The sequence below is a fragment of the Anolis sagrei genome, chromosome 5 (genome assembly GCF_037176765.1).
Source record: "Anolis sagrei isolate rAnoSag1 chromosome 5, rAnoSag1.mat, whole genome shotgun sequence".
Classification (NCBI taxonomy): domain Eukaryota; kingdom Metazoa; phylum Chordata; class Lepidosauria; order Squamata; family Dactyloidae; genus Anolis; species Anolis sagrei.
Genome location: NC_090025.1, coordinates 26,404,469 through 26,431,313, shown reverse-complemented (window position 1 = coordinate 26,431,313; position 26,845 = coordinate 26,404,469). Strand labels below are relative to the sequence as shown.

The following is a 26,845-nucleotide window of genomic DNA, read 5'->3' as shown; positions in this document are numbered from 1 at the left end:
AGCGACTTGCAGTTTCTCAAGTCACTCCCGACATGAAAAAAACAAAACAAAACTATATCTCATGTGAATAATATGTAGAATAATTATTTATGAACATATATAAATGAAACATAAAAGGTTTACTGCTGTTAAAAATAATTCCCTAACACTATTTTGTCTCTCTATTCCAATTAAACAAATCATGCAACAATGTGCAAGGGAGAGGGAAACATCCATTAGGAACATCTACTGTTACCCCATTAAAATGTATGGGGTTGCCCTAGAACATAACTCAGCTTTTCTATTCAACTAATTTTGAAAAATATGCCAAAAATAAAAATAAAAAATGCCCACAAATGTGCATGTTAATTTGTACATGCACAGAAAAATGCAAAAATATAAAAATGTGCATAAAAATACATAATAATTTCTGTGCAGAAAAAAACTCTCATACTGAACTGTACAAGTTTGGCAGTGGGGGGAAATGATATATCTCAAGGAGATCAAGGTTCCAGTTTCACCAATGATTTGCACAGAAAAGTGTTTTTAAGAATGTCATCATTTTAAAAAAACAACACCACTAAAACGATAATCCCTTCAACAATGAGTCTACTGTGGATGGCAAAGCGATAAATACACCTATAAATAATAACTGTTGTACTGCGTGACTTTCAAAATTGCCTATCACAGTATTTCGTACTTCCTGGTTGAGGAAACAATGTACATTTGCTGTGGAGCCATGGTGGTGCAATGAGTTAAACCCTTGTGCCGGCTGAACTGCTGACCTGCAGGTCAGTGATTCACGAGATGGGGTGAGCTCCCATCTGCCAGTTCCAGTTTCTCATGCAGGGACATGAGCCTCCCACAGGATGGAAAAACATCTGGGCAGCAACGTCCTTGCAGACGGCCAATTATCTCACACCAGAAGCGACTTGCAGTTTCCCAAATCACTTCTGACACAGAGGAAAAAATAACATTAAAGTGACATGGATCTTTTGGGATAAGCTAGATATAACAGGACAATTCCCAACTATATCTGCAATCTTTGGTTTTCTATAGTTAAAGGAACTATAGCAGTGTAATGTTAAGCAAGGAAAGCTCATGCATTTCCCTGCATTCCCCTTCCCTGACATGATTTTCTGCTATTACATTACTTGAAATATTATTAAATAGGGAGAGGAGAGGAAAGATACAACACAAATGTCTTTATTTTCCTTCTGAGATGAGAAACACCTTTAGAGGAATTTTTAAGTTTTGGGATTGATGGGAGGGAGAATGAGCCAGAAAATATCTTTGCCCAGCATTGTGACCCCAATCCAAGTTACACCTTCATTTTACACTAGATACTTTTGGGGGGGAAATCAAAGAAAAATACGTTGTGAAACATAAAGTGAGGTGCCATATCACATTATCCTGTGTGAATCCCTTGAAGCAAAACCCGCCCTAACCCACCCTAGCCCAGACACCCACTTCTTAAATATAAGTAAATATGTAAACAAGTATATATACACACTCAAGACTTGATTCTGGGCCTCTTGAAGTTGACAGCAAAGTTCTCCTAGACATGACCATCACAGATTCAGGCCCTAAGTTGGCACAGCAGTACATGGAAACCAACATGAGGCATGTGGTTGGTCAAATGTCTATTAAAACCAACTTTCTGATGAGGAGTCAGATTGGTCGCTGAAAACTTTCCTGCACATATGGGAGTTTTCTTGGTGGAGGGGATATTCAGAACCGTCCAGAAGCCCCACTTTTCCTTTCCGGGTTACATAGGGTTTTCCAGGTGTTAGACCTTCGTATTTAGTAACAAATTGCCTATCAAAAACAAACAAACAAACCAAGGTCGTTATATACAGTAGAATCCCACTGGATAAGTGAAAATGTTGGATAATAAGGAGGGATTAAGGAAAAGCCTATTAAACGGGAAATTACGTTATGATTTTACAAATTAAGCACCAAAACCTCATGTTTTACAACAAATTGACAGAAAAAATCAGTTCAATACATGCTAACATTATGTAGTAATTACTGTATTTACGAATTTAGCACCAAAACATAGCAATGTATTGAAATTGCTGTGGATCCGGGCAGGAGGCAGACTATGTTGGATAATACAGAATATTGGATGAAGAAAGGTTGGATAAGTAACTCTATTATAATACAATTTGCTATACTGAAAAAGTATCTTATCCTTTGAATGATCCTTCTTCACTATACAGTCAACTGCAAAAGTTTATGGGAGAATTCCTGCCTTTCCAGGATCTTCTAAAGCAGGTGTGGGCTACCTATTGGAAGTGTAGGGAACAGCGTTCATAATTCACTGAAGTGGCATCTGCAGCTTGTAGTAGCTGCTGAAAATGCAGATTGAGGCCCCTTCCACATATCTGGAAAAAAATCCCACATTGTCTGCTTTAAACTGGGATATATGGCAGTGTGGACTCAGATATTCCAGTTCAAAGCAGATATTGTGGGATTTTCTGCCTTGATATTCTGGGTTATATGGCTGAGTGGAAGGGCCTGGCATCATCTTCTTTAGTCGGTTCTCTCTTCTGAACCGGTGAACTGTTTTAATGTATATTTATAACTGTTTTTAATTTATGCTAACTGTATTTTATGTTATGTTTTATATTGTGTCAGCATTGAATAGTTGCTTGTTGGAAGCCATCCTGAGTCCCTCTTCGGAAGTTGAGAAGGACAGGGTATAAATGTTCTAAATAAATAAATACCTGAATGGGGTCTCTGTTCTGTCCATCCGTATGCAGACTAAAAAGGGATACTGTGAAAACTGTACAGTGGTGAGCACATCCAGTGTCGCTTCGACTTCAGAACTGGTTTCCATGCCAGCCTTCACAAAGGAGGCGTCCACAACAATGTTGCCAACGATTGCCGCAGCTCCCCTACAAGAAGAGATTGAGAAACAAGGAGAATGTCAGAAACACTGAAAGGCATTGAGAACACCTGAAGGACATCTCCCCAGCAATTGTCCATAACATGTTATTGAAGGCTTTTGTGGCCAGAAAGACTGAGTTGCTGTGAGTTTTTTCAGGCTGCATAGCCATGTTCTTGCCTAGTTTCCAACAGACCTCACAACCTCTGAGGATGCCTGCCATAGATGTGGGTGAAACATCAGGAGAGAATGCTTCTGGAACATGCCCATACAGTCTGGAAAACTCACAGCAACCCAATCACCCATAACTTTTAGATAAAGTTGCATGATGTCATTATATTATCAAATCATTCTCCCAGATGACATACTTTCTTTGCCCAACATTTACCAATTGTTTTTGTTAAATCTTTACCAGTTTTGATGACTGATTAAGATTTCTACAGTTACATTGAATTTAATTTCCCTAGGTTGATAGCATTATTTAGTGCAAAGGTATCTTGGAGCACCTTAGAGAGAATTAAGCTGTTAGAATAAAGTTTATGCTACCAAAGTTGTTCTCTCAAGATCCCTTTGCATACCGACATTCCAGATTAACACAGCTATGTCTTTGAATTATTCAGTGCATTTTCTTCAATGATATTTGATAGCTTACTGGGTTTTGACATTTGTTTTGGATTCTCGGTACCAAAGGCTGAATTCTATCCCGCCTGAGACATCAATGGCAATGCCTCCCTGGAATTCAGTGCTGCAAGTCAGACCAGATTGCAGCTGGATTACCTGAAAGCAGAAAGAAGCTCATAATTAATATTCCTTATATTATTCAATGCATAATACTGTGGTTCTATGTCTATAAGTGGAAAGACAAACATGAAACAATTCTGGTTCATTTGAGGCTGTCAATGGGTGCACTGCAAACATCATTTGTCTAATTTAAAAGCAGCAGAAGACAGAGCAAGCTAGTTTTCCGTTGTTCAAGACTAGAACTCAAACCAATGGATTCAAATGACATAAGATTCTAATTAAACATTTGGAAGAATTTCTTGCATGTAAGAGCTATGTGAGAATGAAAGAAACTTTCTCAGGGTGTGATGAACTCTCCTTCTTTGGAAGATTTTAAACAGAAGTGTGATATACCGTACATACTTCAGTATAAGCCGAGTTTTTCAGCCCCCGCCGGCTTGTACTCGAGTCAAAGTTATTTATTATTTTGCTCTGTTATTATTATTATTATTATTATTATTATATTACATTTATTATTTTACTCTATTTATTATTATTACATTTACATAATTTTACTCTAGTATTATTTTATTATATTTATTATTTTACTCTATTTATTATTATTACATTTATTATTGTACTCTAATATTATTACATTTATTTACTCTATTTGTACTGTTATTATTACATTTATTAGTTTACTCTCTTTATTATTATTGGAAGGATATGTAAGCACATTTACACTGAAGAGCTGGACTGTCATATCTCAAATTATAGTTTTATGTAAATATTCAAAAACATTTCACCTACCGATACCTCAATTAATGTAATTTTATTGGTATCTATTTTTATTTTGAAATTTGCAAGTAGCTGCTGCATTTCCCACACTCGGCTTATACTCAAGTTAATATGTTTTCCCAGTTTTTTGTGGTAAAATTAGGTGCCTCGGCTTATATTTAGATTGTCTTAAGTCTAGTTGTGTCTGACTCTTGATGGGGATGGTGGTTCTCATCTCAATTTCTAAGCCAAAGAGCCGGTGTTGCCTGTAGACACCTCCAAGATCACATGGCCAGCATGGCTGCATGGAGCACTGTTGCCTTCCCACAGAAGCAGTGCCTATTGATCTACTCACATTTGCATGTTTTCAAACTGCTAGGTTGGCAGAAGCCGGGGCTAATGGCGGTGGCTCATCCCACTCCCTGGATTTGAACTGCCAACCTTTCGGTCAGCAAGTTCAGCAGCTCAGTGGTTTAACCCACTGCTCCACCAGGGTACCCGGGTTGGCTTATACTCGAGTATATATGGTAGCTTGAAGAGTGCTTTAATTGTGTGTTCTTATCTGCACTAAAGACTTAGGAGGATTTTAAGCCCATTGCCTTTTCTCCAAAGGAAGTTGTGAACAGGACTAGTGATCTGCTGCATTAAATGTTCATTGTTCTAATCAAACACAACAAAGCTCTTTTTTGTTGATTTTCTTATCCAGAAAAGCAAGAAAGAACCCATACTCATTTGAACATTACATGTGAGATATGGAGCAGCTTTTAATTGCCCAGCACTGTGTACATACTCCATAGTGCCAAAATTGTTTTCCAAAGAGAAAAAAAAGCCCTCTCTTCCTCTCCAATCATATACCACCTACTGTGATCATAGCATAAAAGAGATTCTGTAAGAAGTGCCAAACGATTTTCCACATAATTCGGCAGGAGACCCAACTTCATGGGCTGGCAGGAGGTGGTTGCTTTCGCTGAGCTTTCTGCCAAAGCTGGCTCCCAGCTGTCAGAATCTTTTACAGCTGGACTGGAACTCCATCCCTCAGAGTCAATTTTGGAAGTGATAATAGCTCAGGGTCAGAGCAAGTCATTTCATTTGAATGCTGATAGACAGCCAAGATTTTAAAGTTCACACAGCTTGGAAACCAGATTAACGTTATATATAGCCACCCTACAGAGCATATAACAAGGTAAAATACAGTCCTAAACATGCAAATTTATTTGGAAGTCCTGTATCTTAAACTCAATGGGGTTTGTGTGTCTTCAAATAATCTGTCAGTTTATGGAGGTGCCATGAATTTCATAAGAAGGTTAAAATATACCAAGAGATGGTGTTGCCAGAAAAAGAAATGGGGGGGGGGGGGGGGGTGATGGAACAGCCCATTGGAAGTGAAATGAATATTCATCTGAAATATAGGTAATAACAACAACAACAACAACAACAACAACAACAACAACTTTAACCTTATATCCTGCCACCATCTCCCCGAAGGGACTCGGGGCAACTTACAGGGAGACCAAGCCTAGCATCAACAAGGAATTCAAAGATACATAATTAAAAACATAGAAATAAACAATATAATTTACACAATTAAAACCAGAAAAGTCAAAACATCATAAATTATATCAATCAACCACCAATAACCGGAAACAGTGGGCATGTTCAGATTCAAGATGGCAGTGTAAGGCTTATGCAAGATGCAGAACAGCTGGGGCTGGAAGTAAAGTGCTGGAAAAGGCCAAAACAATAATTAAGGCTGGGTAGACCTGATCGGGAGCTAAACAGACATTTAAAGGCACACTGGAACATCCAAGTATTCAAGCCTTTATGGAAAGTGGACAGAGTGGGGGCTAATCTAATCTCCCTGGGGAGAGAGTTACAAAGTTGGGGAGCCCCCACCGAGAAGGCCCTCTCCCTCATCCCTACCAATCGTGCTTGTGACAGAAGTGGCAGTGAGAGAAGGGCCTCCCCGACAGATCATAGACCTCACGCCAGTTCATAGAGAGAGATAGGGTCACGAAGATTAGCAGGACCCAAGCCATTTAGGGCTTTATAGGTTATAACATGCAATTTGAATTGGGACTGGAAACTTATTGGCAGCCATTGGAGCTGCTTTAGTAGAGGTGTCATCTGCTCCCTGTAACTAGCTCCAGTTGAAAACCTGGCTGCTGATCTTTGCACCAGTTGCAGTTTCCGGGCCATCTTTAAAGGCAGCCCCAAGTAGAGTGCATTGCAGTAATCCAATCTAGATGCAACCAAGGTGTGGACCACCATGGCCAAGTCAGGCTTCTTGAGGTACAGTTGTAATTGGCACACAAGTTTTAACTGTGCAAAGGCCCTCCCAGCCACCACCAACACCTGAGCATCAAGGCTCAGCGCCAAGTCCAGGAGGACCCCCAGACTGTGGACCTGTGTTCTCAGGGGGAGTGTAACCCTATCAAACACAGGTTGCCATCCTATGACTGACTATAGTACCTAGTATATTGGCCAGCCAAATACTAACCAGAGTAGCCTAAGCTTCACTTCCAAAATCAAGAAGTAAACTTAGTCTACAAAAGTTTATGCTACCGATTTTGTTCTCTCAGTTAGAAGGTGTTACCAAACACCTCTGCGTGGTGATAATGAGCTGTTGCACATCAATCATTAGTTTTGACGCCTCTGCCTACAATGGCAGAACATGTTGTACAGGGAATAAAGAAAACTGACTAAAATTGAAAATAAAGTTAGGCATCCTTAAAACCCATTGCATTCAATGGCCTTAAGCATGTCTATGTCTGTACTCCATTTAGGTCATTATGTACAGTTGAATATTTAGTGCTTACCTGGGAGTAATCCATCAGGAGGATGAGTCCTTTTAAAACATTTACGGGGTCTCCAGTGGCTGAGAACATTTTAGACATTAAATCACCATATCCTTGGAAAAAGGTGACTGGTCTAAGCTGAACATCACACACAATTGCTGACACACCAGAAAAGGACTCCAAATTTTCTTCACCTTCATCTGCATTTGCAGCTATTAAGGATTCCAGACCCTGGGCCTCAAGGACCACCTATAAGAAGACAATGGTATATTGTTTGTTTGACAAAGGCTGGCCACATGCATGTAATGACATTGTTTCCATCCAGGCATGCATTCCAACCAAGCCTGTGTAACTTCACCAATGTTGTCCATTATGCATCTTCAAGAAGACCATGCCCCACATTTTTCTTAAGAGCAACTAAGTGTGGGAAACACAGGGCTCCTTTAGGTAGCAATTGCACAGGAGAAGAAAGAAGACCCAGCAGCTGCAGATCTTGGAAGTAACATGTTAAAAATAACATTGTTACTCATGATTTCTTTTCTTAGTAGCAAACACTTTAACTCGTTTTAATTTCAATAACATACATCAGTAAACACAGCAAAACAATATTTGAATGGCAGGTAATACTCATTCAAAACATCTTAAAGCAGTCATCTGGGAATTATTATTTTTTTAAAAAAAAAATCAGTTTTCAAGTATTACATTAATAACATGTTACCCACTACTAACATAACTGTAGAATATTTAAATTGTGTACTAATGCATTTATGTTAAGCTGCTTTGAGTCCCCTCCAGGAGAGAAAAAGCGGGGTATAAATAAATGTAATAAATGTAGTAACAACAACAGCAACAACAACAGTTATGATCATGCTAACAATTAGGTTAATTACAAATAAATATTTTGGAAATCCAACAATCTTTATGTTTTTGCCACCACGGCCTACTTCCACTTTCAAGGCAGTGACTGTGATAACTCCTGTTCATTTTTTGGAAAAGTGAATTAGGTAGCTGATGGGCTCTCTCTCTCATGTGTGAGAGAGAAATGAGAAAGCCTGGAGAGAGACCCAAGGGTTTGTGAAATGGTGGGAGGAATGGATTTGCACTGAGCACTAATATGGATCCTCAGTCCTCTTCAATAATATTTGCAGAATGATTCCTATCCTGGCAAAAGATAGCAATTGCAGGGAACTGCAAACACCAAACAACAGAAGGCACTTCTTTGTTTAAGAGCTGTTTGACAGTAGAGCAGTGGTTCCCAACCTTTTATCGACCCGAGACAACTTGACCAGGGACCACTCGCCAACATTAGTACCAAAAAATTACAAATCGGTTTTTGGTCAACTTTAGATCAGTTTGGTTATTTGGGGTGCCAATTCAGAAAATTGTATTGGATAGACCACATCAGCTCTAGTACAGAACACATGACATCCAGTAGTCACCATCTGCTCGCCCACAGAAACCCATATTCAATCAGCCTCAGCACTACAAGAAGTTTTTTGCGAAACCAGTTGCTCTTGTCGCAACAGTGTATTAAACATGAGGCCGTGGACCATATTTTAGTTCTTGTGGACCACTGGTGGTCCACAGACCACAGGTTGGGAATCACTGCAGTAGAGGAGATGATTTGCTCACTTCTGTTAGAAGTATTTAAGCAGTGCCTGGACAAGCCATCTACAAGGGATGCTGTAGCACTACCATACTGACCACCCAAGGTCCCTTCCCACTCTATATTGTATCATTCCATTAGAGTTTGATAATAGATGTGAGTCTGATATTCAGGGATGAGAAAAATGCAGCAACACCCATTCTGATCTTCTCCACAATTATTAAAATGCAGGATGTTTGTACTCTTTTGCATTTGCCTTCATTTCAATAAAATACTTTTTAAAAGGAGATGGCAATTCTATTCCTTAAAAAAGGACCTAAACTTCAGCAACACTGCCCATGCTTTACATGCCAAAAGTCTCAGGTTCCTTCCCATCTCCACTTACAAGGCTCAGGTGATGGGAATAACCTTTCCCTGAAACTCTGGAGGAACTATGTTGGTCAGTATTAACACTTCTAAGCTGGATGGACAAACAATTAGATGAGATATAATGTTTGCAAATTGAGACCTTGCCCCTGCTACACCACCTTCTTGGCTCTCAGTATGGTATAACAGATTTGTTATATTATGTACAGGGGTCTTACCTGGGTGGCTTGCAGCCGAGCAAAGTCATTGAAAAGTAAGATATTCATGTTACTTCTTCTAAAGATGCCTGAGCCAGAGTAGAGGATGTCAAGGCTATAGGTAGATGAGGCATCTGGGCCACCTTGAATAAGCAAAGGCATACATTGTGATTCTTTTGGGTGGAAACGGAGCACCAAGAAATAATGCCATAATTATATCCAATGTTTAGTCACACATACGTTTTAGGTGTCCAGAAAAGGCTGAAGAAGAACCCATCTTTGAGAATCGGTCATAGTTGTGAATCAACATGTCCTTCAGAACTCCGCGAATCATTTCGCTGAAACACAAAGAAGTGTCCTTAATTAGCAGTAAAATTACACCAGAACCAGCTTACATGACCAGATCTTGCACTTTTAAAATATTTAATATCTAAAAATAGGGGGGAAAGGTATCACAGGGATTGGGGATAAAATGGCACCGCTACACGACTGCCAGGTTAAATAAGGGGAAGGTTCCCTTTACTGTTAACAATAAGTATCACTCTTATATGAGGGATGCCTTCTTTCCTCTTTTGTGCAACCATTAAAGGGACAAGAGCTCTTTGTAGGGTTGCCAGTCCAGGATAATCCCAGGTCATGAGGTTTACAGGCCAAAACCTGAGCTCTAGACACAGCACCTGGTGAGTCAATTAAGCCTCATGCATTAAATACTAATTAGAGTTGCTCACAGATGGCCATTTAAAAGATCACACTGAGGTCATATGTTCTTATTTGCCAATTAAGGACCTCATCCCATTAGCAGGAGAAAAGCAGAAGGAACCATCTTACTTTGTTCCCTACTGCCAAGGTCCATCTTCTGGGGTTTCCTGCCATCCCACATCCTTTTCCTGTCTATCCTACATCTTAAGCCATTTAGAGTTGGGTAGCACCTGACTCCTGAAAATGCATTCCGGTCTCTGTTTCCATGCGCTGCAGAAACAGAGTCACATCAGAAGTGCCCTTACATCATGTGATGGCTTCTGTGGGACTCTGTTTCTGAAGCACATAAAAATGGAGCTCAGAAATCATGGGATGAGGTCCTAAGAGAGAAATTATAGATAAAGGGGCCATTTCCACAGCAAGGTCAATTGAGGGAATTATCCTTCTTATCTACTCAGAGAGAAAACCAAGAATCATTTCCTTCAAGCCAAACGGTGACTGCAGAGCCAAGTGGAAAGTGAGCTCTGGCCTACAACAACTGATAATGAAGGAGAAAGCCAATTAAGTAAATAAAGAGACATTATGGAGAGGTTTTGCAAGTTGCAGGAAGAAATCAATTAGGTCTTGGAAATTATGGCTTTGATAGGTGAGCTTGAGATTTTTACATAGCCCTTTTCTCTTTCCTGGAGCTGTACCCACCAAAACTGGAGAATTTGCATCCTCATCTCCTACCAAGACATAATCCATGAAAACTGGAGACTCAGTGTATGCCTGAGATGCAGTAGCTCCTTGCTCTCTCTCACTAAGCAACCCTACATCACAATTGTGAATGAAATAGGATGGTTCATAAATTGGTTTTAATTGCAAAGAGTCAGAATCTTTCCTCAACTGTAAACCGCAGAGCAGAAAAAGTATGTTCATGCTACATCCCAGTCTACAAATCTCACTCTTGTCTAACATGTGGAGGCACGCATGGATACATAAATAACAAATGTAATTTGATATACCTGGCAGGCATTTCAAAATGCAGAATGTCCTGGACTAGAGAAAGCATGTACTTATTCATTTCCAGTGGCAGCTCTCCAATTGAGAGCAGGAGGTTTTTAACTTCCATAAAGGAAGGATTGTTGCTCAAAATAATAGCAGCCGCGGTGACACGCACAGTTTTCTCATGGACTTTGCGGTTCTGGTGATAAATCCTGTTCAATGTTTTCTTCACCTAATTGAGATAAAATCTTAGTCAGTTACATAGCTGGTTCAGAATAGGCCAAAAGGACAGTCTCCAAGCAATTGAAACGGCTAAGTTACAGGGATTTCACAATGCATCTCAAATACATGTATAAATGTATTACCGAAGGCTTTCATGGGTGGAATCACTGGGTTGTTGTGAGTTTTCCAGGCTGTATGGCCATGTTCCAGAAGCATTCTCTCCTGATGTTTCACCTGCATCTATGGCAGGCATCCTCAGAGGTTGTGAGACCTCACAACCTCTGAGGATGCCTGCCATAGATGCAAGCGATGCAGGTGAAACATGGCCACACAGCCTGGAAAACTCACAACAACCCAATAAAACAAAGATAATTTTCAGGACAGATCTCTTGCAAGGAATATTGTTTATCTCAAACGACAGTGGAGAAAAAAATGAAGTGTAACATCTAACAAGTAGAGTACACATTTGAAGTTTTGGTATTTGCAGATTTGATTATTCATGGATCTGATTAAAATGTTATCCCTAGGAATCTCTAGTTTCGCCATTGTGACACTATGGTCAACTTCCTCTGTTCATGATGGAGGACCTAGAGATTTCTAGAGAACACCACTTTAGGGACCATTTTAAATGTTCAGGTCCAGCCTACCTTGCATTAAATGGGGTCTATTTCCCTTAGGGTCATTCCATACAGATATATAACCCAGAGCATCAAGGTAGATAATCCACAATATCTGCTTTAAATTGGGTTATCTGAGTCTACATGACCATATAATCCAGTTTAATGAGGATTTTATATCACTGTGTGGAAGGGGCCTTAGGCTTCTTGAGGTTAGAGTGCAATTTGTCTTTCAGCAAAGGAAACAACTGTTGTAAGATGTCACCCAAGTCGTACTTTGCTCACTTTTGCCCTAGTTCAGTGTTTCTCAACCTGGGATCAGGACCCCTGGAGGGGGTCGCAAGAGGGGTGTCAGAGGGGTCATCAAAGACCATCAGAAAACACAGTATTTTCTGTTGGTCATGGGAGTTCTGTGTGGAAAGTTTGGCCCAATTCTATTGTTGGTGGGGTTCATAATGCCCTTTGATTGTAGATGAAGTATAAATGCCAGAAACTACAACTTCCAAATGGTGGAGTTTCTCCAAACTCCACCAGTGTTCATATTTTGGCACATTGAACATTTGTGCCAGGTTTGGATCAGATCTATCATTGTTTGAGTCCATGGTGCTCTCTGGATGTTGGTGAACTCCAAAACTCAAGGTCTATGCCCACCAAACCCTTCCAGAATTTTCTATTGGTCATGGGAGTATTAAGGGGTCGCAGCATTAGGAAGGTTGAGAAACATTGCTCCAGTCGGATATATCTTGTCTAGTGATAAGGGTATACAAATGCACACAAACATCCATCCCTCCCCACCAATCCTCATTCTTGGTCCCTTGACTTGGAATAACACTTGTCCAGGGCAACAAGTAACTTCTTAGTGCAGCCTTCCTCAACATATTGTCTTCCAGGCATGGTAAACATTGATCTTCAACATCCCCAGAGAGCACAAGCAATTGCTGGATTGATGAAGTTAAAGATGATGGGCACTGTAGTCCAACACATGAACTAGTTACCTCACCTATGCCTTCCAAATATTTATCAAAAGGTCTCCTTGGGAAATATTTTAGAATGATGTCGTGTAAGACTCTTCTGGATACATAATGAGATGAAGGAGTAAAAACAGATGGCAATATTTTGCTTTGCTTTTAAAAAAGACACTTACTATTTAAAATACAGGGTCATCAGGCTAGAATGTACTATCTGAAAGATCATCTAGCACTTGTGGGATTTTTTTTTATTTTTACCTCACTGGTAATGAAGGAATAGTCATATCTCTGCAAGGCAGTCACAGCAACGGTGCTGATGGGCCCCTCTCCTGACTCCGCATATTTCAGAAGCACGGGAATAGCTTCAGGCAAAAGAGCATTCTTCAGCGCCAGAAGGTAGACCTTCACATCATCAGCTTTTTCTGCCCTGTTCAAGCCCCCGAAAATCAGTTTCTTCGCCTCCATAACAGCCTGGAAAAAAATACATTTCTGATTTCCAAAATGCTGTTTTACTAAGAAGCAACCCACCTCTTTATGGGTTGCTAAAGTATAAAACTGGGGGAAGCTGCCAAAATAATGCTTAGAAAGAAAACTAGGAATCAATAAATATACATGGAAATATTCAATGAGGTTCTCACATGAAGTTCATACTCTGTCATGACTGGGTTTGATCTCAGAGCTATGAAATGAATGCAAAAAGCATCAAGTATTACAATTTAGGAGACAAAAACAGGTATCTGTGAGCTCTTTCCAAACTTAAGAACACCTATTGTTGTTGCTGCTATTATTCTCATTTTATACATATCACCAAACTGCATGCTATAGCAGCATTCTGGAAATGAAGTGATTTCCAACTCTGGGGTTTAGCAATTCCCATAGATGGACAAAACTAGAAGGACAGGAAAAAAAAAAAAACAAGAATAAAGGGTTGATAGGATTAGTAAAAAGGAGATACAAGTGATGTAAAAGAAACCAAAATAGGGATGGAGTACTGCAAGAAACAGAGGAAACTGCCTGAATAGAGAAAGGCTCTTTCAGATAAAACATTCAGGAATAACAGGACTGTGGTAGTGCAATGGATTAAATTACTGATCTGCTGAACTTGCTGACCAGAAAGTTGGCAGTTTAAATCTACAGGATGGGGTGAGATCCTGCTGTTAGCCCCAGCTTCTGCCAACTTAGCAGTTTGAAAACATGCAAATGTGAGTAGATCAATAGGTACTGCCTCCGTGGGAAGGTAAATGATGCTCCATGAAGTCATGCTGGCCACATGACCAAGGAGGTGTCTACGGACAACGCAGGCTCTCCAACTTAGAAATGAAGATGAGCACCACCTTCAAAGTTGGAAAGGTAAGCCTTTACCTTTATCCGTGTTGTTTCTAGGCATTGAATGCTTGCCTTTGTGTTTGTGTATGATGGAATCCACCCTGATACATAATACTTTATTTGTATTCCACCCCGAGTCTCCTCAGGGAGATAGGGTGGAATACAAATTAAGTATTCTGGTTATTACGATTATTATTAGGCACCAATGGGCCAAATGAAGTAAAGAAGTAATCTGATCTGCTTCCAGACAGACTCTACTCTGAATTTACTTCCTTACCATTGAAAAAAAATTAAAGTATTTTTATGAAAAACAAAAAAAGTCAGAGGAAGCAGAGTGTGTACAAATGTGGATGCTATTACTTAGACAACCAAATACATGGTGTTAAAACAGTGTAAATAAAGCAGAGTGATTCAATGACAAAAGCCTAGTATGGAAGCCTTCTTTAATGTGACTTCAAAGCTGCTTCACTCTCTTGTCCTTTTCATCAACCAGTGTTATGATGGTGGAAGAAAAAAATAATACATACTGGTAGTTTGCAGCCTCCTCTGTCACACAACTTCCTGATGAGTGCTCCAGTAATTATAACAACGATTTCTCGGATTTCATTGCTGCCGATTTGACTGTTATAAGTATTCTGTTATTTAAAAAGAAAAAAAGAGGAAGAGATTATTAATATTTGCCATTTAAATCTAACTCTCTGAAATGTCCCTAACTCTTCTGGCTGTGTTAATACTTGCATCTAACATTAATTCATGGATGCATTGAAAAGAAATGTATTATATATTTCTGTAGAGAAGTATCCAATTTGCATCTCTCAAGACTATGTACTATGAATCAGAATTCCGCCATATCAACAGGCATACATTGCTGGATGGAATCCATACCTGAATCCATAGACACAACCAAAGGCTATTTAATTACATGACTTTTGGTCCCAGGATACCAGAATCATCTTGGAGGACCTAGACATTCTTAGGCATTTTCTCTAGGAATGTGCAAGGTTCTGCTGGGTAACTCTATAGTAACTTCTGAGAGCAAGTATACGATAGAATTGCCTGAAGACCTAGCAAATTCCCAGAGAGGCCATTTCAATCAAACTATGGATGTGTGTTACACAGTTACAGGTATACTACGATATGTAGACATGCAAGGTTTTGATACAGTTCAGACAACAAATGCACATGTATTATGTATACATTTCAAAAATATACACTAAAAATGCCTCCATACCCAAGCACTCATGCCCTTTAGTAAGTGCAAAAAGTGTGTAGGTTAATGTGTGTTAGAAAGATTTTATGCATGTGTGTGTGCACCTTGATTTATGGCAAACCCATGGATTTCATAGGATTTTCTTAGGCAGGAAATACTCAAATATAGTTTCTTGGAGCCTTCCTAATTAATAGTTATACACCTGGGAAAAAGGCAATGCAAAAGGGCATCCTGGGGTTAGTGGGTAAAAATTTTGCCACCGAGCTTGAAAAGACAAATAGAATGAGAATACTGGAAGAAAACTGGGAAACTAAGAGCCCTTCCACACAGCCATATAACCCAGAATATCAAGGCAGAAAATCCCACAATATCTTTGGCAAGACGATATGTATGAGGATACAGTTTTATGGTTCTATCAGTGGGTTTGTGGACTGAGTATTGTTTTAATGACTTATGATAATTTGATTATAATTAACTGCTATTGTTTTAACTCTGTATGTATTTATGGTTTTATACTGTATTATTGATTATGGCATCAAATTGCTGCCTTTGTTAGCCGCTCTGAGTCCTCTCTCGGAGGTTGAGAAGGGTGGGGTAAAATGTTGTAAATAAAATAAATAAATAAATCTGCTTTGAATTGGGTTATTGGAGTCCACACTGCCACATATTTTAATTAAAGCTCCAGGCCCTGAAAAACATAGGCAATAAAGCTCAATGTGCAGGGGAATGCCTTTTCTTCTCAGACCCCTCTCAGTAATAATCCTCCTTTGACTGAATGGCAATTAGCCCAAGGAATTTCACCATCATTGCAATGTTATTTGCTATGTTGTGGATGGGATAGATAGGAATTGTTGCTGGGAAAAGAAGGCTTTGATCTCTGCTTGTATAGATTACAATGTTGACCGTAAAACATATATCCCATCCTCCATGTAGGATTATAACTGATCTCACATTTACAAGTACAAACACTTGTTATTATCTTTACTGAAAATGAGGCCCATTGTTGACAATATAAAGACATTAACAGCCCAGGTCAAAGAATGAACTGCTCTGTCCAAAAAGACTGATTTCCAACAGACAACAATATGGGATTCCAGCCTTAATCTCACAGAACCTCATTCCTATTTCCTTTTTGGACCATAGAGTTGTGAAGAAAAATCTTACAATTAAAGACTTGAGTAGGAACTCATTAGGATGAGAAGCAAACCCAGAGGCATAGAGGAACCGCTCTTGAAGGACAGATCCATTCTTGTTCTTGAAATCCAGAAAATCCAGCATGGCTCCTAGAGATGCCGTGGTCTGTGCAGAGGCTACAGCGTCAACTAACTGAGGCCTAGAAAACAGAACAAGGCAGTAAAGTAAAAACAAAGAACCAAAAAACACAACTTTGAAGCACACAACACTCCCCTTAACCTATCTAGTTACCTACCTATCTCTTTAATTTTATATCCCATTTTCTACCGATAGATATCCAAGACAATGTACAAGATCAAAACAGAGCAAAACATTCCAACACTACATAAGCTTTAAACATAACTATCATATACAAAGGTTCATGAGATCTTGAAAATTTCAATAGACTACACCATGTTTAACACTTGGATGAAAAACGGCCTAGGAATACCAGGTGCTTTAAGATATATTTCAGAGGAAGAAATTGGCAAAACTGTTGGAGTATGTAAAAATCAGTTGGTGAGTGTGTTAACTGAAAAATGCAAAGCATGAAGGTGATTGGTTGGGCCACGCCTGAGAGGATAGCTGAGCCTGGGTGTTTTGACAACAGTTACATGTTTAAGTTTTCTGTGCAGGAGTTTGCCTTTACAAGTTTGTATTATTTCTGCTTCTGAGCTACCGCAAGAAGATTCTTCATATGGACACTCAAGGACCATTTGAATATCTCTCAAAGGACATTGTGTGAGTTAGTGCAACTGTCACATGACTGTATATATGTTGCTACGCATAAGAGTAAAGAGCTTATTCTTTACTGATCATCTGCGCGGCATATCTTTTCTCTAACAAGACAGTGTGTGGATTGATAAAGATGTGAACCCTCAAAATCCCCTACTTAGGAAAACCCTTTGAAATTCATGAGGTCAACATAAGTCAGTGGGCAACTTAAAGACACATATGTACACATACGCGTGCACAAAATCCATATTTGAATACAATATAAAATAACTTAAAAGACATAGCAAGTATAGATATGTTACAGGGAGTCCTTTAATTTGTTTTAAAATTAATTTGTTGCATCTGAAGGCTTTGCATAGCAAAATTCCACCTTTTTTTTTTGTCAAAGCAAGGGTTTTTATTACAAAGATCTAGAGGTGTTGAGAGCCACAAACAAAACTTTTGGGGCTATATGCAGTCCAAAGGCCACATTTTGCCCACTCCAGAGCAAAAGAGACGCTGCAAAAGGAGTTGCCAACAACTCACAGTATTCCCATGTTTCGTTCACTTCTGAGTATCTGCAGGATTTCCTCTTTCGTAGCTTTTCTTAAATTCTGAATAAGGTACAAAAATCCTCTTGCAGCATCAGCTTTTGAAAGGTTTTCTGGTTCCAACTGTTTTCGGATGTTCTCCCATTGTTGAGAAAGCTGCAAAAAAAAAAAAAAAGGACATGTTGGAGATACATTATTTCATCTGGTTTGTGGGTTCAAGTTACTTGGTTGGTGATTTCCACTGAGCAAAGAAGAAGAAGAGGAAGAGGAGGAGGAGGAACTTTATTTTTATACCCCGCCTCCATCTCCCCAAAGGGACTCAGGGTGGCTTACATGGGGCCAAGCCCAAGCAACATATAGTTAAAAAACATAACAAATAAAAATTAAAACAACATAAAAACAGCATCGTAAACAATAATTAAACAAGCATCACAAGCAACAACCAGAAATACTTCAAGCCTCATTTTGCCGGGGAGGGGGCTGATGTGTAAACAAGTAAAGAATAGGCTGGTCAATAAAGTGGATAGAACATACAGCAACATAGGAATAGAACAGTGATGATAGGGTCATTTCAACTTAAAAGTGCAGTAATCAAATACAGGAACTTGATTTTAGGCCATGGTTAAGGACCATTTGTGAAAGGACTTGTCAATCAAATGCACAACGGAACATCCACATCTTTAGTTCCTTACGAAACGTGGATAGGGAGGGTGCTAGGCCGATTTCCCTGAGGAGGGAGTTCCAGAGAAAAGAAATATGGTATACATAGGAAGTTCCTACTTATCTGATAGATTAGGGACTGAGGTGCTGTCACAAAGAGGAATTGGTTGAAAAGAGGAACCTAAGGTATTTCAGCTTGCAAATGCTTATTATTATTATTATTATTATTATTATTATTCCCTACTTTTATCTCTGTGATTGAGATGTAAAGTGGTCTTTGAAAAACATAAAGAACACTTTAAGAAGGGCTTTTGCATACATTCAGAAATGATTCAATGAAAGATTTGTTCTTTCCATAGAAAGCCTTGGGACTGCACATGTGCACAAGTAAGAACCTGACGAAAGAATGGACCCCGTGTCAATTTAATGGAACCTGTCTGTAATCTGCAAGAACTGAAAGAGTGAGTCATCACAAAGTAAGGTGTCAGAATGGATGCCTGTATAATGTTCTATATCATGTTTAAAGCTGGGAGTAAATGTTACTCCCTTGGGGACAGTGTGTGTATATATGTATATGTCTATATAAATTTAGAGAAGCCTTTTACAGTATTGGACTATTAGTTTCCAACAATATTTTGACACTTTCTGAACAATCCTTGGCAATTTTTCTCACAGTAGAACAAAGGGGCTTCCTCTCTAGTTATGTTTTATAGGTTTTCAGTCTTGAAGCTACTGATTTTCAAGAACACTGTGGATATTCCGTCTTGTGGCTTTTTGTTTCCTCAAGCTTGCCCTTTCAAACAACCTCCCTGAGAGAAACTGAGTGGGTATTTTAGCCTCTGCTATCACATGCCTCCACTTCTGTTATCTAGAGTTATCTATAGCATTCATTGGAGAAAGCTCAGCTGTTCTCTCCAGTAATGTTTATTGCAGGTCTTCTAACTGAGAAATCACATCAACGCCAGCTCAGCCTTTGCTAAAATACCCTATCTGCTGCGTAGGGTCAGTGCCATTAAGAATGGCAGCTGATGCTAACCACAAATAGCACCAGGATAGCACAGAGTTCAGCTTACCTGAGTTGTAAGTAAACATAATTTGTTAATGATGAGTGAGGTGGAGGCTATTTCCTGTGGATCAGTGACCAACAGGAGTGCGTTAATGGCCCAGGACACAGGTGGAGACATTTGGTCTCATCTGGTCCCTGCTGAATAGGACTGTACAGGTTGAGTATCCTTTACTTGGGACTGGAAATGTTCAGTATTTCATTTTTTGGGAGCAGAGCGGGCTTTTGGGATACTTGCATATACATAATGAGATATCTTGGAAGTGGGATCGAATTACACAAACTCTTATTTTGAAGTCCTCAAAATAATTAGACAAACTAGGAACTGATATCTCATATCTATTTCTAAGCTAAAGAGTTGGCGTTGTCCGTAAATGCCTCCAAGGTAATGACCGCATGGGGCGCCATTACCTTCCCACAAAAGTGATTGATTTATTCACATCTGCATGTTTTCAAACTGTTAGATTGGCAGCAGCTGGAATTGACAGCAGGAGCTCACCCAGCTCCCTGGATTTGAACTGCCGACCTTTCAGTCAGCAAGTTCTGCAGCTCAGTGGTTTAACTATATTAGGGACCTGGTGCTGGGCAGTAATGTGTGGACAACCTAGATATAAATTTACATGTGAAGGATAAGTATGTTATTGGAACAACATCCAGACCAAATGGGAAAATAAAGAGATTTCGATTCGGTATTCTTTAGCAAGGGCAACACATCTCAATATATGTAGACCAGCTCTGATCAGATAAGTGGATTAGTCTATCATCACTCCCCCCCCCCCCCCCCCCCCCCCGGGCAGAAGCCAAATTTGGATAGTCTAGAATTCTGAAACAGAGCTATGTTACTTATTTTTATCTGATGCTATAGTTACGTTTCGGTTGTTGCAGGCAAACTCTAATTTGTGTGGCTACAGTTACAGCAGCATCCAGTTACTGTCAGGCAAAGGAGAGCTAGTTGGCCTGACCTCCTGCTGGAGACACACCCTTGTCTTATTTCTAGAAAAGACTGGCATGGAGTCATATTGGTTTTCCCTTGACCCCAATGGTTCTTTGGATGATAAGAAGGACTGGAGGGCACCCCAAGCTGTTAAGAAACCAGAGCTCCAAACTGGGAGTTCAAGCACTAGACTGATATTCCTTGCCAAGAAAGGAATATCAGCTTAGTCTGAGCCTCAGTTAAATGCCAGTTTATAGATCAATGCTTTTTTGAAGAAACAATCTGTCCTTCCTCTTCTTTTTTTCCCTGTGCTCACTCTCCCCCATGTGTCTTGTCATTTTAACTGGTGAGGTTGATAGCAGGGATTCTGTCTCAGATGTGAGTTGCTTTGGATAGGGGAGAGAATAATTGCCTGATACATAAATTAATAAGAAAAACACAAACAAACTGAAAGCAGGCATATCTGTTTAAAAGGTGTTTGGTCCCTTATTTATTTTGATGGCATAGGGATGTCATGAATCTATAAAAATAAACCACACTAAGTTTAGCTGGAAGTTATTTCAAGGAAATCTACTAATAAATAAGGAACATTTATTGGTATTTGAGCCTGGAAGGTTCAATATGGCATCAGATCTAGAATGATTGTTACTAAATGGATGGCACAATGGGTTAAACCCTTGTGCCAGCTGAACTGCTGACCTGAAGGTCAGCGGTTCAAATCCACGAGATGGGACAATCTCCCATCTCAGGCCCAGCTTCCCATCCGAGGACATGGGAGAAGCCTCCCAAAGGATGGTAACACATCCAGGTGTCCCCTGGGCAACGTCTCTGCAGATGGCCAATTCTCACACACCAGGAGCGACTTGCAGTTTCTGAAGTCACTTCTGACATGATTTTTAAAAACCTAGTTGGAGCAATACAACAGGGAGAGTAGCTGGAAAGCACTTCCTCCATTTCTTTCATATTCCTTTGGTTTTTTACCTCCAGGACCTAGAGGCAATCTGTTGATGTAAACACCACTTTCAACAGAGCTGGGAAGAGACTTATTTTCCTCTTCCTGAAGTCCTTTATGCCTCCAGGAGAACTTTCTCCTTCCTCTAAATCCACACGGAAACCCAGCCCACAAACTAGTTCAGAACCTTGGATAGCGCTTTCAAAATCTGGAATAAGTCTCAGAGGAGATGTCACTGCCCCACAGATAAGGAAATTGATGGCTGTCCCTTCACTATAGCAATATTCATCATGAAGTTACCACCAAGCAACCAAATTCTCACCTCAAACAGAATGCTGGTTAAATCTCTAGTGCAACTCCCAGAAATCCCAGCCAGTTTACCAGCTGTTAGGATTTCTGGGAGTTGAAGGCCAAAAACATCTGAGGACCCCAGGTTGAGAACCACTGCATGTGTATAAAAAGTCCTTTATTGACAAGTATCACATATGTCAAATAGACCCCATTGAGGGCTGCTATGAAGTCCAGAATTACCCTTAAAGTCATCGTGACAATTTAATGACCTGAATTTATGGCAAACTCTTCAAACCATTAGCAATTCTTATAAAGGTTATAACCCTTAATGAAACAATGCCATGATATATTACCACATTGTCACGAGATCTGCTATGTTGTCCTGGCAGAGCCACAAAACACTGAAAAGTTCAGAAAAGATTCGTGTTTTATACTTAGAAATCAAAAATCTCTCTAGTGTATTGATTAATGATAATTTTATTTCAATGAGTTCAACTATTTTGATTTAATATGTGTGTTAACCTTTTATTTACCTACCGAGGGACAGTTTCTGCATTCCTCTGAGGCAGGCTCTGCCATGAGTGAAACCGCAACATAATTTGAATCCAGAGCCTTGACAATGCTGGCAACTTGTTTCCCAGCCATCATCCTTGGCCCACCTTCTGTTGATTTCAGTTCCATTTTCTGCCTGTATACACACATATTGAAATGCTTGTTTAAACTTTGGGTTTGACCCAACAGATTAGGTCCTCAACACTGACAATGACCTTATAATTACTTTAAGCACTACTTCATACCAGCATATTATTCTTTCCTACTACAGAATACCTATTGATGCAATGAGATGTATTGACTCAGCAGTCAGCAATTGATTTAATGAGTCTGTTCTAGTCAAGACTAAATGATAGGATTCAGGCCAATATTTTTAAATAAGGTAAGGCTGTCACATTTTAAGTAATCAATTTGAAGCTATCTATAATGGAATTATAGTCATGGACAAGGAATGTGTAGTACCCAGCATCCTGAGAAACTTCAAGCAACTTACACCTTTAAACTGCAACATAGATTCTGATATATAGAGAACTGACAGAAAAATAGGAAATTCAAATAACACATTGAATTCATTTTCCTCATTGAAAAGCAACAACAAAAACATAATAAATGGCTCTAACATTCATACAGTACAAAATGCTTTCAAAGTGTTTCCTTTCCTTTTTCTTCCCCTTTTACTTATAATTATAGCATGTGTATCCACAATAAAAGGTATCTGGTTAGCTATAAACGGCACATCAACTGGGTACAGGAACAAAACATTTTCTGCAAATAAATCAAACAAGCCACCTTACTTTGAAACTATTTTTGCATCACTTTTTCGATGAATGTTTGCTTTTAAAATGTGATTTTCCTCTGCCCGCACAGATTTAATGAAGGTGTCCTCCAGCACATATATTGTAGCCGAAGTGGATTTTTTGCTGATGTCAAAGAGCTGAAAAACATTTTGCATTTGTTATTAATTATGCATACATGAAATGAGATCCCAAAAACACACAAAATCTTTACTCTGATATGCTTGATCTATACTAATATATCTTGGGGGGGGGGGAGGGTAATCAAATTATATTTCCCTTATCACATAGCAAAAAGACAATTCCCAGCCTGACCAGCAACCTTTATTCCTACCCACTTGACTCTCATTTAGGAGGGTAAAATGGGGTATGCATAAAGATAAAGATGAGATTATGATAAATTACACTGCATTTCTTAGGATATACAGCAGAGTCTCGCTTATCCAACATAAACGGGATGGCAGAATGTTGGATAAGCAAAAATGTTGGATAATAAGGAGGGATTAAGGAAAAGCCTTAATTAAGCACCAAAACATCATGTTTTACAACAAATCAATACACATTCATGTTATGTAGTAATTACTGAATTCTCTAATTTACTACCAAAACATCACAATGCATTGAAACAGCTGTGGATCCGGGTGGGAGCAGACTGTGTTGGATAATACAGAACGTTGGATGGGCGAAGGTTGGATAAGCGAGACTCTACTGTACTGTGTTTCTTCAATTGTATAATAAACTGATCCCTCCCCATATAAACATCTCTAAAAATGGGGTGTGTCTTAGGATCACAAGTGTTATGTATATATAGAGAGAGAGCTGGGGGGGGGGGGTTCTTTCTTTTGGTGGTACGGAAACCAGTGTGCATCTTACAATCGATGACATCTCAGAATTGAAGGATTATGGTATTAATAGCTATTGGCTCTGACAACCAAAAAAGTGCAGCCTCTTTCTTCAACATTTCTGTTGAAATTAATGCTGGGTTGTTGTTGAAATTAATGCTCATTCTTTCAGTTTGTGGTGTTCCCAGCTCAAATTAGATGTCCACTGCAGAAATGGAAGTGATGTCCTTGACGGATCTTTGGTGGGAGCCAACAAAAAAAATTCTTATATCAGATTGAGAATGGGTAACTTGGAAGTCTCTGAACTGCAGAAGTGGAGTGGGCAGATCAAAAGACAACCTGGCAAAATGGAATTGCCTAAAAAGAATCCTCCACCTCGTGTAACTGTAGAGCAGAACAAACAACTCCACGACTGTATGCTTGTCCACAATGCCCTGCTTCATGTACAGAGGAAGAGTTGTTTAAAGCAACAGATAATGCGGTCTCTGCTGCCATTTTTGGTCAAAAATTATTTAGCCGCTGGTACTCCTTCCATTTTTATCAGTTTTATACTTATTTATGCAATGCTTTTGACATTAAATAAATAAATCAGATTGACATGTTTTAATCATATCAATGGGAAAGATACATTGTTCTTCTATGTAAGGCATTTTTCATTATCTTTTTCCAAGCTCAACTGTATGAGAAATGCCAGGTACGCTATAATTTGACATTGTGTTTGTATCATGTATAGAAGGTGTTAAAAATACTATACCTGATTTTGACTGGTGAAACCCATCCGTTCTAACTTACAAGCTTTTGTTTTAGTAAGTTGGTTTTCTCGAGCTTGGTAAGTAACATTGCATTTCCCACAGATATCCACCTACAGAGCAATGACAAAACAAAGTCAAATTGATGTGTCTTGAGCGTTCAAGGCCACGATGTCAAGTTCAGATTAGATATGATGTTTGCTTTGGCAGAAGAAGGAATCTCTCATTGGAGCTGAAAAGAAAATTTCTTCCCCATGCAAACACCAACTTCAGAAAAGTGGTTTTCTTTAGATAATCACAGAAAAAGGAAAACAGCAAATGCAACCCAATAAACCTCCAATCTGCTATTTATCTTTTTTAAAAATGCCTTTATAATGTTCTGGCAAAAATACATTTAACTCCACATATAATCCAACTAACCATCAGTAAATATAGCAGAAAACATAAACTTGTAGTTATGTTATCATATATATGCCTGGCCTTCTCTCAGAGGTTTTCCTTCTCTCTCCCACTTTTCCCTCTGTCTTCTTTTTTATTATGTTCAGTCACCCAGACTCCTTCCACACAGCTGAATAAAGTCCCACAGTATCTGCTTTGAACTGGAATATATAGCAGTGTGGACTCAAATAACTCAGTCCAACGCAGATATTGTGGGATTTTCTGCCTTGATATTCTGGGTTATATGACTGTGTGGAAGGACCCTCAGAGCCAGACTAAATGCAGCTCATCCGTGGAATTAGCAATAGTGTGGATGGCTTTTAGAAACATAAACTTCTGTAGGCTTTAATCTACTTCATCAGATGCCATCTGATGAAGTAGATCTAAGTATATGAAAGCTTAAGCTACCAACTTCTTTCTCTCAGTTAACCTCAAAGCCACTACAAGATTCCTTTCTGTAGCAATTATTTAAGATTGCTTAACTTGCGTAATTTAGTACAGTACCTCACTTGCAGTCCCAGAGTGCAACTGTATCTGAAACAAGCTCGCCAAACCTCTCTTGAGATTCTGGATAACTGCAGGTTCCTTTTCATAGGAGTAGAAGGTTTTAATCTGAGGAGGAGAGGGAGAGAGGGAGAAAAAGTGAAATACGATATGCACATGCTTTTCCTTAAAAATGACATTTCATAATTCAGTCAGGTTACATCATTATTATTATTATTATTATTATTATTAAACTTTATTTGTACCCCGCTAGCATCTCCCGAAGGACTCAATGCAGCTTACAAAGGCCTATTTATGTAAATAGTATTCAGCCAACTTCAATTGATTCAACCACAGTTCAACACAGATATACTCAAAGAGGTTGAAAGAAAAGCAATACAAGAACTTATCAAAGCAACATGGCAATAAACTGACTGATATCCAAACATTTCCAAGAATAAATACAACAATCCAAATAAGAAACCATTCATTTCAACAAATGTAACATAGTAATATTGAAAATCCATCACAAAATATATGAGAACATTCACGACAACTCATTAAAGGTAAAGGTAAAGGTTTCCCCTGGCAGTTCTGTCTGATTCTGGGAGGTGGTGCTCATCTCCATTTCAAAGCTGAAGACCTGGCATTGTCCATAGACACTTCCAAGGTCATGTGGCTAGCATGACTGCACCTTTCCGCCAAGGTGGTACCTATTGATCTACTCATGTTTTTGAAATGCTAGGTTGGCAGAAGCTGGGGCTGACAATGGGAGCTCACCCCGCTCCCTGGATTTGAACCGATGAACTTTTGATCAGCAATTTCAGCAGCTCAGCCGTTTAATCTGTTGCGCCACCAGGGACGCATTAAACTCTTTAAATTGTGTTATTTATACATTGTTAAAATATAGCAACCAAAGAGAGAGAGAGAGAGAGAGAGGATCTCTTGTATAATTGGATATGAATAAAGTGCTATGTGCAAGAAATAGTATTATAAAAAGCTGGGTGAACAGGTATATGACGAACAGAATCTTTGATAATTATTTTTTTGAAATGTGTGTGGAGGAATATATACTTTTTGTTTGTTTACAGTCAGCTCTACACAATTGTGGGTTTGACTTATTTTCTGATTTGATTATGTTCTCTCTAGAAAAAAACCTCTAGGGTCCTCCAGAGGAAGTTGACCACAGAGTTGTGCTGGAGGGCCTAGGCATTCCTACAGAGATTTTCTCTCGGATACAAAAATAATTGATTTTTATTTACATTTTTTTCACTTTCATTGGGGGTTCTG

The 26,845-nt window shown here is 39.2% G+C and overlaps 1 protein-coding gene across 1 annotated transcript in view; it reads right to left on the bottom strand.

Annotated features, from left to right (window-relative positions):
- Positions 1-520: 520 nt before the first annotated feature.
- MTTP (microsomal triglyceride transfer protein) overlaps positions 521-26,845 on the bottom strand; it is a 38,073-nt gene continuing 11,748 nt past the window's right edge. Inside the window, exons 4-18 of the mRNA XM_060779178.2 lie at positions 25,577-25,684; positions 24,640-24,747; positions 23,044-23,183; positions 22,235-22,385; positions 17,793-17,953; positions 16,524-16,692; positions 14,677-14,784; positions 13,082-13,294; positions 11,037-11,248; positions 9,571-9,668; positions 9,352-9,473; positions 7,183-7,410; positions 3,522-3,646; positions 2,709-2,879; positions 521-1,797 (exon numbers count right to left, since the gene is read on the bottom strand). Of these exons, the coding sequence (XP_060635161.2) occupies positions 1,626-1,797; positions 2,709-2,879; positions 3,522-3,646; positions 7,183-7,410; positions 9,352-9,473; positions 9,571-9,668; positions 11,037-11,248; positions 13,082-13,294; positions 14,677-14,784; positions 16,524-16,692; positions 17,793-17,953; positions 22,235-22,385; positions 23,044-23,183; positions 24,640-24,747; positions 25,577-25,684 (2,286 nt within the window). The 3' untranslated portion in view covers positions 521-1,625. The remainder of the gene's footprint in view (positions 1,798-2,708; positions 2,880-3,521; positions 3,647-7,182; positions 7,411-9,351; positions 9,474-9,570; positions 9,669-11,036; positions 11,249-13,081; positions 13,295-14,676; positions 14,785-16,523; positions 16,693-17,792; positions 17,954-22,234; positions 22,386-23,043; positions 23,184-24,639; positions 24,748-25,576; positions 25,685-26,845) is intronic.